The 13,320-nt window shown below is 43.2% G+C and overlaps 1 protein-coding gene across 3 annotated transcripts in view; it reads left to right on the top strand.

The window, feature by feature from the left end:
- The window catches only part of MYB (MYB proto-oncogene, transcription factor), a 28,919-nt gene extending 18,705 nt beyond the window's left edge, over positions 1 to 10,214 (top strand). For all 3 annotated transcript variants that reach the window (XM_055714202.1, XM_055714203.1, XM_055714200.1), the window contains one exon: positions 8,791 to 10,214. In XM_055714202.1, coding sequence (XP_055570177.1) covers positions 8,791 to 8,907 — 117 coding nt within the window. In that variant the 3' untranslated portion in view covers positions 8,908 to 10,214. The remainder of the gene's footprint in view (positions 1 to 8,790) is intronic.
- The last annotated feature ends 3,106 nt before the right edge of the window (positions 10,215 to 13,320 follow it).

Raw genomic sequence — 13,320 nt, 5'->3', positions numbered from 1 at the left:
TTTGATTAAGCATCTCTAACCAGGCATTATAAAGTGAGATACTAAAATTTCACACATGTCCCTGTTTGGCATAGTTTGCCATGGAGTATGTCTGTATTTTGCACTGCGGAATCATCTGATGAAAAGCAGCTTTGAAGAACAGGGACTGTGTCCCCACTCTGCATGGGGGTGTCCGCAGGGGCCGAAGACTCTCACTCCCTGTTGCTTATTTGATCTTTTCTCACCAACTGTGTTTCTTAGCTGCACTGTGATAGATGGCTAAGAGGAGGGGGTTTGAAGATCCACTGCCTCTGGGTTAGGGCAGTTATTTAGAAGCTGAATTCAGACTGTCTCATGGCAAAGGAGCCCCAGGCTCCAGCTTTGCAGGGGTCACTGGAGCTCCCCGGCTGGCATGTGGGAGGAGGCTGCTGGTCCCCAGGTGCTCAGCCTCGCTGCCTTGCCAGCGTGCCAACACTTGGCCATGTCTCCTGGCCAAACTCTGGGCTTCTCCGTAGGTTTAGGGCAACGTTTTTGGGTAGCTAAACAGAGTATATTGTGGGTTGTCCCGTCAGTGGTAGTTGCCTTCATTCTGCCTGTAATAAAAGTGAAGAGTCTGAGGTGCCTGTAAAATAGGATCTTTTGATCTTTGGCATAACAGTGTTATGTTTCCTGCTATCTAAAAATAATTTCTTTACAAGCTGCTGTCAATGAAAGGGCTTGTTTAACCTTCTCTCCTCACTCATGCTGATTTTTGTTCAGGAAGTTTACACGAGTCAGTCTGTGGGCCGTTCTGGATCCCATTCTTCAGTCGTTGCTCAGGAAAGGCATGTTAGAAGTCAGGTATTCTCATTGTTTGGATAAAGAGGACTTTTCCTTAAGTAGGAACTGAGTTAAAAAGGACTCCCTAGCTCATCTCAGTGTTTAAAACATGTTGAACTGAAAGAAAAAGCAGTTGTAAAAAGCCCCAAAGTGAATACTTAGCATGCAGCTTCTTGGTGTACCACTATGAATGTAAAATTATTCTCTTGACCAATGAAAGAAACATTGAGTGTTTCAGCTGAAATGTAATCCTACATGAAGAATGAGCCATTCTGTTATGGTGGCACAGACAGTTTTTTCAGAATGAAATACAGACGTTTTATAACAATGCGGTATTGTCTACCTATCCCTGCACACTCTGATTTGGACTTAGTGTCATGGCTAAAAAGGAGAATCTTCATCCCTGGTAAGGCTGCTTGGCTTCATGTCAGAGGGGACTGTGGCCCCGTACAGCTCAGAAGGGACATGCAGTCTAGCTCTGTTTCACACCAGAAGCTGCTGCTGCTCTGTCCTTACTGCTTCTCCCTCTCCATCCCAGTGGAAATGGATGTGTGTGATGAGGACACAGCATGTCTAAAGGTGCAAAGCAATTGGAAACATTAGTGTTTGTGCTTGACTTTGAGTGGTAGCATTTTGTACATGACCAGTTTTTAGCATGTTCTTGTTCTATGCTTTCTACACCTCCTAGTTTTGGTATATTGCCCTCATATATGTACACACACATGGATGCACATATGAACACTGGACTAAATCTATTCATTCCATGCAGGTAGGTGTTAAACACCAGGGAACCCATCAGGGTGAAATTTAATTGTGTCTGCATATGTTTACATTGCTGTTGTTAATATTTTGGGCCTGGTCCAACTGTTCTTACTTAGGCAAATTCTCATTGACTTCAGTCCAAGTAAGCATTATAGCGCACTCTGCACCTTGGGATGCATGCATGGAGAGGGAAGAGAGAAAGGGAGCACGAAAGTTACTTTTAATATGCTTGGTTCTTAAAATTCCATTTTCTCTTAAATTTGAACTTATGTAAGAGGGAAGTAGTATGTTTACCAGCCCACAGTATTTTTCATTGCTTTAATAGTTTGCACTGCATTTGCATAAAGAAAATTATATTTGGCTAGCAATAAACTCACCAAAATGCCTGGTTACTTACTGTTTTGCTGTAATTTCAAAGAAGGCAAGAGTAATGAATGTTCAAAACAATCTTTAAGGATATTTTTTACTGCATTTTGGGTATATGTCTGATCATATGCAACTTAGTAAATAATAGTTGATAGCCATATCAGATAGCACGATACGATTGTCATAGTGAATGAGGAGGAACAGCATGTTGCATCATTTGGCATGTGATATCAGCTGTGTATAACTGTACTGGGAGTATGGTGGTATCAGTGTTGCACTAGAGCAATGTGGGGAGAAAAAGTTTCCTTAGACCCAAGAAGAGTTTGGGCTTCATCCTCATTTGATACCCTGTAAAACATGGGATGTAAAGGCAGCTGTGCGTAGGATTTTTCCAAAAAGGTGTGAAGGTTCAGCCAGCTTCTTTGTCCTGCATGACACATCTCATGGTAGGGCATTGAGCATTCCTTCACTGGCAGGAATAGGAGATGTCTCACCAAACCCACATTATGCCTTGGGGTGGAATTACTCCTACACGCCATTGCATGGATCCCAAATACTTATGCTTTATATTGGTGGAGTTAGTTACAACCTATATTTTTGCACCCTATGTTTTTGTCGCTCAAGCAATACTCAGTTGCATGGCAGGGAGGTTTTGGCCTCACTAGCAACTTTTCCAAGGGTTAAGATTTTGAAATAACATACTCCCTTATTGAGGTAAGCTGGTGGTCTGCACTGAGCCTTTGCTTGAATAGTGCCTCGTAAGTGGTTACATAAACCCCCTCTGTTTCTCACCCTTCCTATGTAAAAGTTATGTTTTATTTCACATTATGTTCTTTAGCAGTAACAGTACATAATACAAACTATCCTAACACAGGCATTTTAACAGATGGAAAAGTAGGCTAAATCATAGACCACCTAACCCTGCAGGCTATCAAAAGACACCGTGAAATGGAACCTTTTAAGAAAATAGCACTGCTTTGATATCTTCTTCTCCCAGTAACAAAGGAAACAACACAAGGTAGAAGCCCTGCAAGCTAAAGAGAATGTTCTTCAGCCCCTAGATCCTGTCACTTTCCATTTTTTAACCACAGACTGACACGTTTCAGCTCGAATTTCCTGACTTTCAGCGGTTTATGTAACCATTTTATTTAAAGAGTAAGTTTAAAGGATTTTAAAAGTTACTTGGTTAACCTTTTCAAGAGTGCGAGCTGTCATTAAGCTTAATTTTCTCCATTTAAAAAGTCAAATGTGGAATTTTCATTTGCAGCTGGTTCTAAGACGCAGTGTATAGGTGAGGCAGCATGCTCTCCTGCAGCAGCAGACTTTCTCTGGTTTTCCTCCATGGCTTTTTGGGGGCAAGATGATCCTGAAGTCTCATACTCTTCTTTGTTTAATCAAGGGAGAGGGGGCCCTAGGAGTTTTTAAGATTTGCACAGCAAGGGAAGGTAGCCCTGCAGGTTTCCTTACTTGTGTTGTCTCTTCTCTCGTCAGTGCCTGATGTGTGCAGGAGCTGTGCTTGGCACAGCTCAGGGAGCAAAAGGACATTTGAAGTTACGAGTCAGTCATCGCATGTTTTCCTCCCAGGGCAGCAGAATCTGGGTTGCAAACAGATCAGGAGTTACAGCTGCCCTGAGCAGGCAGTGGTCTCTCAGAAGGAAGAAAAGTGACAGACTATCAGCCATTTGCAGCAATGTGTTCTGATCCGTGAATAAAAATTAGTTAAGGGCGAAACTAGAAAGGAACTGAATATCCTAACGTGAGTTGCAGGTGCTCAACCCATTTCCATATCTCTTACATTAATCTTACTTGGAAAGCTCATACATCTCAAACAGGAGTTTTGTCTTGAGTAAGGTCTTCAGGGTTAAGCTCTTAAAAGCACCACCAAATAGCTCTTTCTGGCTCTCGTAGCAGGGTTATAATAGAAGCTGAAAAGTTGGACCATCTTACTTTCTCACATTTAGCAAGCTGTATTTCTGAGCAACTGGGGAAGCCCCAGAGTTTAGAAAGCTGTCCCATGCCCCAGAGGAGAACTAGCAACAAGAGCAGAAATAGTGCTCTGCCTTAGCAAATGAAGTAGGATTCATTTATGGTCACTTGAGTATTTTATTTAGTCTTTACTGTCTGGTCTTGATAAGGAAAAGGGCTTCTCTTGGTTCTGCCTTCTTACAGAATAGAAAGCCATACTATTCTACACGGTGTGAATCGTATTCTGCTAGGAAATTGCCTTGTTTGGGGCATTGATTACTGTTTCAGAAGGAGTGCTGCAGTTCTGTTGCAAGCCTCCTTTTTAGCAGCATGTTCTTCAAAGTACCCATACTGTGTAATCTAAGGGAAAACTGGCAAGAAATCCAGCTTTTTGAGGTCGAGAAACATGATAAGATACCTTCTAATAGTCTGAGCCTTCTAAATATTTTAAACATTTTGGCTTTTTTTTTGGTTTTAATTGGCAGCACAACTTGGCTAAACAAATGGGAACGTATGTAACACCAGTAACTTTGCTGAAGATACCAGCCAGTGTAGTGGAGCTTTAAAATCTGTCTTCTAAGACAGTTCTTTGCCCAAAGATTTTTACTAGACTTCCATCAGCTTGGGAGCTTGATACTGCAGGACTGCAGCAGTGTTTGGATTTTGACATCCACTGCTAACACACAAGCTGGTGTAACACAGAAGCTCTCGTAAGCTGTGCAGACAGCACGTGGAAAGGCGGTCGAGGCTCTGAGTGCAGAAGGACCAGTTCTGTTAGAAAGGCACCTTTCCACAGGGTTTTTTTTTCCTTACTCTGGTCTGTTTTCTCTAGATGGTCCAAGTTTTTATTTAAAGTGCTTTAACTGGATATCCCAGTTACAGCTTTGACCGTTTGTTTACAGTTTGCATCTGCCTGAGGGCAGTTGAAGGCACATTACAGGATAAGTGAGGTAGTTTTACTGCCAGAAGAAGGATGTGCTGGTAGGATTACTGAGGTTAAAAAAAAAAAAAAAAAAAAGAGCCAGGGAGAATGATATAGCTGGAATTGTACCATGGGTCTGTAATTTTATCCTATGGGAATTCATAGTAGTACACCACCTTCTCCCCGCCACTCCCTGTTTTAACTTTAAAAGAGAAAACTGCTGCGTGTGGAAGAGAAAAATACAGCTGGAAGTACTGGCTGAAAAGCTTAAATTCTTTTAATTGACAGCAAAACTAAGAGCAGTTTCCTGCTCTTTGAGTCAATTAAAAAAATACATACATAGAATGAATTGTACTGCAGAAATCCCTTTCTTTCCCCACTGGCTAGGAATTTAGGTGCCAAAAGGAACACCTCACTCTTAGATGGCTGAATATAAGTAGAATGAATCCCCTGAATTAATGAAAACATGCCTGTCAATTTTGGTGGGTTTGGGGTCAGGCCTTTTGGCTTCTCGTTACAAAACTTTTGTGCGTCTGTCACTGATTTGCAGAGTTGGACCTTTAAATGTGGCAGGGGACATGCAGCGAGCATTCTGCAAAAGGAATGATCTGAGGGGTTTCTATGCTGTTTTCCTGCATGGCTCTAGCTCTCTGCCTGGGTCTTGTCTCTTCTGATGGATTTGCTAAGCACTGCTTTTGTGGGGCACTGCTGCCGTCCTGCAACAGAGCCCAGTCAATGCTTGCTGCGATGCTGGCATGGAAGGAGGCGTTGTGCTTTTCCCTTTTTACCGAGGGATCTTGTAGTTGTGTGTGCCCAGACCTGGCAAGGCGTTCTGCCTGGGTCGTGGGACCCAGCGCTCCCTGCCAAGGAGGGAAGTAAAACTTCTCGCGTCGGGATGACTTTCACATGTGCCTCCGGCGCTGCGCTGCGGGGCTGGCAAGGCAAAGGCATTGTGCTTTGTTTTGTGTCGGCTGCCAAGAGCCAAGGCTTCAGACAGAAAATGTTTATTAAAAATACCCACTTTAAATGTTGTCATCTGAGTTCCCCAGGATAGAATTGAAAACTTAGTAAATATACTACTTCAGAAAATACACTCCTTTGGGTCAAATTCTGCTTGCTTACTAGAGAGAAGCTCTCACCACTGTCAGTGAGACTGCAAAGTTAGCCTCTCTTCATAAATTTGTCATAAGAGGAGAGAAAATAGTGTTGTGTATTTCTGGGAAAATAATACAAGGGTCAAAACTCTGTGGGGAGATTCTCCCACGCTGTCTCTACGGCAGAACTTGACTCAGTTGTTTCGAGCAGGCTCAGGTCAGGGTCTGGCTGATCCCCCTGCGGCTTGCTGTGCCTGCTGCCCAGCGCTGCCCGGGGCGGCTGAGCACGGAGCCGGGGCAGGGGGTTACTGCCTGCCTGAGCAGCTTCTGCTGCACTGACATCGGGTTAAACGAAGACCAGGCTTTCACTGGAATGAGTGACGTGTAGCAGCATGCTGAGATGTTGTTGGAGATACCAGCATACAGATTTTTTTTTTTTCTTCTCTAAGCACACGGCTGTTAATACAAAGAGCTCAGTGTAGATAGTAATGATTAAGCCTAATTTATGAAATAGGGACACTCCTTGCCTGAAGTTACTTCTGTTTTTTAAAAATGGACGTAATGTGACAGATGGACTTTTCCTTGCATGTTTTCAGTTATTTAGGGGACTGCTGATCTCTCATTCCTAGACCAGTGCATTGAAGCTTTGGGGGATCACAGGGCAATAATGGTTCGACGCATATTTTTGTCCTTTGAAATGATGGATATTCTGGAACTACCAACTGCCTTTGAGGTGTACAGACCAAATCTGACTTCTGAGTAAAACCAGTAGCATTGTACCCGGCATTAATTTGGTCCCTGATGCAAATACCTGTAAAACAACAGGGTAAAGTACTCACAGGTGCAAGTCCTGCTGTGGATCAATAGGAGGCTGTAGGTTCCCAGCTGATGTAGGTGCCTTTGAAAAAGTTACCCTGGAAGCTGTTTAACCAAAACATAAAAGAAGCAGTGGCGTGTCGCATGCATGTCTGCGGCATGCAGAAAGTATGTCACACCTGCTTTTTGGCTGTGGAGTGTGCCCTAGGGCTGAGCCACAGCATGAGGTGTACAGCCAGCCCAGGTAGAACCACTTTAGAAAAGAGGTGTGTGGCATGTTTGTTCACTTCACAGATGCAGCTTTCCTGCAAAAAGCTGCAGAAATGTAATGATTTGAGGCCTGACCTGGTTCTCCTTCACACGAGGAACTCCCACTGAAGCTTAGCAAGAGTTCTGCCTGCAAAAAGGCATCAGGAGCAGAGACCATATCCAGAACTCATCTACAGAGTGGAGAAAGCTGTCTCCAGAGAAGCCCAGCTAAAGTTTCCGGAGGATTAACGTGCTTGCCCTCATCTTGGCCACGCTGCTTACTTACTCATTGGTTTCGTCCCTTTTAGACTGTAAGCACTCCAAGGCAGGGAACCTCGGTCCCTGTGTTTGTACCAGTGCCCTGATTAGGGCGTATTATGAGAAATTATCTTTATTTCATATGTTGCCTAGCCTTTTACTATCCATATGTCTTCGATAACACTGTTTACAGTCAGAAGAGCATTCTCTAAACATTTAGGCCAGAGAATAATTTAAGGATCCTCTTGTAAAGTTAGCAGCTACAAGGAGCAACATGAGGAGCCACGGGCACATCAGGACAGTTCTGCTCCTGGCAGGTGGTTTTGCAGTCCACTAATTTCGCTTCACCTAGTGTCCCAGATGTTGGGAAGGTTTTGGCCATCTCGCTACACAATGTAGATCTTTGTCCTTGTTGAAAGCAGAGGAAAATAGAGAAGGATTTCTCCTGACTTGTCTTTGTTGGTGGATCTTGGGCATAGACCTCCATATTCAGCAGTAGTGGGATCCCCTTGCTGGCAGGCAGCTTTCCATTGACGACAGCTGTGTCCATTTTTGTAATGCAGGGCATTAGTACAGCTAGCTCTATATGGTAATAGAGGTTTTATTCATGGCTTTGGGAATATCTCGTTGTGGAAAAGCAGACACGCAGAGTAAGTGAAAGAGTTCAGTGGGGAAAAAAAAGGAAAGTGTGTTTAAATGTGTGTGTATACTGGTAAATTGCAGAAGCTTTGAAATTTCATTACTGTTTATAGCTCAAGGCAATGAGAAACATCTCACATATATAGTGAGTAAATAAATACAGTGTGCACAGCCCTCTGCAGATACGTTTATCTCATTTTAACATTATACTAAATGGTGTCTGTAACCTCCATAAATACCACAAGAAGTGAAATGGCTTTCATGATAATTAAAATGCTGTTTCTGCTGAGAGTAGCGGACCAGCCCGCCCCCCCCCTTTGCCGGAGGAGCTCTGCTAATGGGCATGTGCTAATCGCTGCGCACAGGTGAAAGCAGCTCTAAGCGCAGGAGGTTTTGTTAGCTGTGGTCAGGCTGTCAAGATTGTCGGGTTTGTTTAGGGAACACAAGGGCAGAGCAGCTGTATTTCTAGAACGGAGGTTCAACAGGAATTTGTGCGTGGTCATAGCACTGAACATTGCAACTCTGGGCTTTTAGCCTGCCTGTGCCCTGTTGACTGTAAAGTCCACCTGCGAGTAAATTCTCTTTTTGGACCTTTCACGGAAAGGAGGGATTAAAGGCAAAGCTAAGGTATGGCCCTGTAGAGAAGGCACTTTGAGAGAGAAGTGGGGAGGTTTGGGTCCTGGCTCTTGTGGCATGCCCCTCTGCAGGGCACCTGATCTGCCCACCCTGCTGCTGCTACCTGAGAAGTGGGGGTGATTTTTTTTTTGCCTGTTGTGTTGAGATTCCAGTTTCTCTGGAGATGGGACAACATCCTGCTGCCTGTTCATGTGACACTTAAGAGCACCGGGCCCAGCTTCGGCAGGGTCTACGAACAGATCACATATCATTCACCCCAAATCTCTCTGCCTGCTTCTAATTTAGCATCTGAACAGCACGTGGGAGTCGGCATCCTGCGGGAAGATCGAGGATCAGATGGCCCTGACGGATCAGGCGCGCAAGTACATGGCCGCCTTCCCCACCCGGACTCTGGTTATGTGAAAGGGTCGACAGACAGCGAAGCATTATGGTTTTGAGAACACTTCACCTCCACTGGGAAATTCCTGTTCCTCTGCGTGAAAACTTCATGAATGGGAGAAGAGCCTATCTTTGTTGTGGTACAACAGTTGGGAGCAGCACAAAGTGCATTTAGTCACTCAGCATATATATTCTTGTTGGATTTCACCCAACTTAAGAGGATTTTTTTTTTTTAATGATACTTGCCTAAATTATTAGGTATTAAGTTTGAATCAGTAATTAATGATCTTAAGTGCAGGCTTATAATAAAATAATTTTTTCTTGTACTTTTTGAGATCAGGCAGACCTAATACACCAGTATTGTTATTTCAGTGATGTGCTAGCCAGGGGTGGGGTTTTGTTTGTGTCTTTTTAAAAATTTTTTTATAATAAAAGAGCAGGTACTCAAACAGATATATTTTAAATCACTGAACAAAATGCATTGGTGTAAAATACTGAAGCAAAAAGCATTACTACAAACACCAGTCTGTGCAAAGGGGAAAAACTGATCAAGATTATGAATGCTCAAACATCCATGCCTGTTGAAATACTCTTTTTGTTATGGTTATAGACCATTATACATTGTGTGTTTCTGTTTGGGGGGGTAATTAGCTTGCTTTAAAAAATATTACTGTATGAAACATAGATTTATGAGAAAAATTATATTTTTATTCAGTAATTTAATTTTGTAAATGCCAAATGAATACTGTGTTTTGCTGCTACAGACCTTAGTGTGTAGACATGCTGCTAGTGTAAAAGGAGCAGTAGAGCTTTATATGGAAAGAAAAATAATGATGTTAGCTAATTGACTATGCACTAGCATTTCAGACTTTTTTATTTTATTTTTTTTTACATCATTTATACTTTTTCCCCTTTTTTTATAAGCCATATTTTTGAACACTGTTCCTGGGAGATTTCTTTTTTGTCTGGATGTGTTGTTTTGTTTCTCATTGGTTTGTAACAGCATGCATTGCACCTTCATATGTTTGGGAGAACACTGTCTTGTTCATGTTGTCTGTTTTGTTCCACGTCTAGCTAATTGTTCCCTAACTTGGGTCTTGTACTAAATCAGGTTCTTAAAAATACATGGTTCTTCATACTGCCGTACCAAATCTTTATCGATATGGCAAAACACTGATTTTATTTTATTTTTTTATTGTTTGGGTTTTTTTTATAACAGCCTCTGACTTTGCTGCCTTAATAGCATTTGGTGCAGCTTCATCTGCACTTAATTTTTTATACGACAATGTACTGCCTTGTAGATAAATAAAGTGTGTTCTTTTTTACTTAAACCCGCACGGCCTCTTAATCTTGTTTTAGTGTTTTGGCAGTGGTGTTACAGGCAACAGTCAAGCCAAGAAGGTTTTTTTCCAGCCCATTCAGATAAGTAAGGAATACTGTTTTGCACACCGTAGGCAGCTTCAGCATCCTCAGTTCTCACTGATTGTTAAGGAAGTGGAAGGAGCACAGCACAGAACAGTAAGTACTGAGCATGTTGTAGACTCGAGGCACATCTCTGGTGACACCAAAGTCCAGGTCAGCGTCAGCCGGCAGGAGGCTTATTGCTCCTTTTGTGCAAAACTGCTGTTCTCCCATAATGCTGGCTAGTGCATTTTTCATCTGAGACCGTCAGATCAGGCGTCAATTGAATAAGAGCAAAATATTCTGGAGTCCCTACGCTGTAGAACAGATTTTTTCATGCTTGTCTTAGGAAACCAGAGGTGAGAATGTACTTTGAAACCCTGGTGCGTTACACTGCACAGCAAATAATTGGGCAGAGCTGCAAAGCCTCATGCAGTGTAAATGTTGAGGATGTTCAGCCCTGGGTAGGCTAGACAGTAAAAGCAATTGCCAAAAATTAAAAAAAGATGCAACCTGCCAGGAAAAAAATTGCATTTTATTTAATAGCTTGAAAATAAATTGTTTGCTAAAATTTAAGTTAATGCAAGCAGTTCAAAGTCAGACCTCTTGAAAGCAAAATTCCACTCCATGAAGGAAGGAATGCCTATTTCCAAGTGTATGTAGCCACATATGGGCTGAGAGCCCCGAAGGGTACCTGGGTACCTTTTACTCCTTTTTACCCCTTCCCCAGCAGCCTGCCTAGTCCTCCAAGCTGAAGGCACATGCTATCCCTTGCCCCATGCAGTGCACAGAAAAGGAGGAGCAAAAAGGCCTTTGCGCTTTTCTCTTTCAGCGTGAGAAGGGACAGGTGCTTGCAGCAGCCCCCTCCACGTTTGCCTGTTTCCCATCACCCCCACAGGCAGTTCAGGCTCTCACCAAATGCTGGGGGGCCAGGGTAGAGTCAGCCCGGAGGTGGTTTTGCAGCAGTTACCGCAGGCAGGACCCCAGCGCTGGGTATGGATTACAGAGAAGGGGAAGTCTGCGGGAGCGCTTGCCTGTGCAAAAGCTGCGGGCTCACACCATGAAAATGCTTGTGCAAGATGCAAGGGAGGACTGCGGGATTCGGTGTGCAACTTGGGAAGAGGGAAATTGCTTAAGCAATGCCTTACGGCTTAGAAAGGAGAAAAAAAAAAAAAAAAAAGGGAAAAAGAAACACCAAGCTTACAACAGGTCTTCAAAGCAAAGCTCTTGCCTTGTAGGGCTCCAGCTGTAACTGCACCTAGCGTGGCTGAGTTTAAACAGATCATTATCTAGCGCCTGGTGCGGATCAGTGCCGGGAACCGTGGAGGCTCACCCTGCAGGTGCCTAGCGTGAGGACTGGGGTTTTCTCTCCTATACCTTCAATTGCTTTAAAACCTATTTTTAACATACAAAACCATTGCAATAATTGTCTTGTGGATGGGCACACTTAGAGCTAATACAGAGGAAAATGTTTCTTTTTCCTCTTTCTCATTTCATTGAAAATGCAAAACACTCAGTAGATTAAGGCTGATTTGCATATGTTTCTGCATGCATGTGGTGCTCAGCGTGAGTGAAGGAAGAGGCTTTGTTTGAACACTGTAGCCCAGGAACCTGATTATTCTCCGCCCCCCCCCCCCCCCCCCCCCCAATACTAAGTTTCCTTCGCAACAAAGTGCCACCTCCTGCATGTGTTTCTCATGCAAATATCGCCATGTGACCACGCTCTGCTTACTGTCTGAAATACACATCTTTCTTTCAGAGGTCCAGACCAAGTCCTATGCGTTGGTCAGGCAAGACCTATCCCAAGGCAGGTCCATGTAGTGGCCTATTTGGCCTTGCAGTGGCCCTTTGCACAGGTGTATAAGCCATCCCAGACCGGTTTAAAAACTAGAGTAACCTACCAAAACGAAGGGAAAACAGGTTCAGTCAAGTTCTCATTTAATGGAGAGTAGATATTTGGCTCAAATTCCTATTAACTTTTTTCTTCACTGTAATTATAACTTAATAATGTTGTCGGTGGGAATTCTTTTGATTTCTGAAAAGAATTTAAATTATCATTTCAGCATGTGCCACTAATTAAAAATGAAGAGGCAAAGGAGCCAGGGCAAAAATAAAGGAAAATACCAGAATGTGAGATATTTCCCAGCTAGACCCTGTAATTCTCCAGCTCTCTATGCCAGAAAGTCCCAGTGGTTCAACTCCCACAGGTCTGACCTATGTGACAGCTGTAAGCCTAAACTGAAAAAGTGCCAGAGCTTGTACTGGTTTGGGAAAAAACATTATAACTTGAATGAAAGAGATGGACTTTTGAGTTAGGAGCCAAAATAACAAGTCTGCTGAGGGTAAAGCACAGAGCACAGCATTAAATATCTTGTAGCACAGTGACCCTTCAAAAAAGCCAGAAGAAAAGTTTTTTTTCTTAGTATTTGCAATCTTGATCCTTATCCAGGTCAGCTAAGGCAACAGCAATCTGCCCTCCCTCAAGCCCACACAGTCAGGCACGTAAGCAAAGGGTGTTTCTGTAGGGTTGTGACTGGAGCATCATAATCGTCACCTCCTGTTACTTCTGCCACATTTAATTGTATTTCTGTCTCAGCCCTGATTTGAAACAGGGGTGGTGGCAAAGGACAGAACCCCCCTTTGTTCCTAGAAATCTATTTAAAATGTTTTGGGTTGGTTTGTTGTTTTTTTTTGTTTGTTTTTTTTTTTTTAAAAGAGCATGTTAAAAATATTTCTGTTCAGGAAAGAACGATTTTGAGGCACTGGTCTGCATGTTGCTTGTCTACTTACTCCTTAGCGTGGGCAGAGTCCATCGATAGCCCAGACATTACTCAGAAGCAATAAAGGGGTTTTGCCTGGGTGGCAAAGGAAAGACACTGGCCACATCTTTCAATCACCAGGCTAATGTCTTAATTCAAAAAGAAGTCGTATTTCCTGACCAAATGCAGTTGTCCCCTTTGTTTGCCTCTTAGCTTTGAACTTGACTTCGATGTCTCAGCAGTCTTCACTGCAGACCCTGGTACCAGCATAAACTGG

The sequence above is a fragment of the Falco cherrug genome, chromosome 6 (assembly GCF_023634085.1).
Source record: "Falco cherrug isolate bFalChe1 chromosome 6, bFalChe1.pri, whole genome shotgun sequence".
In the NCBI taxonomy this organism is placed as follows: domain Eukaryota; kingdom Metazoa; phylum Chordata; class Aves; order Falconiformes; family Falconidae; genus Falco; species Falco cherrug.
The sequence above is the reverse complement of the archived record's forward strand: the minus strand, read 5'-3'. Positions and strand labels throughout refer to the sequence as shown.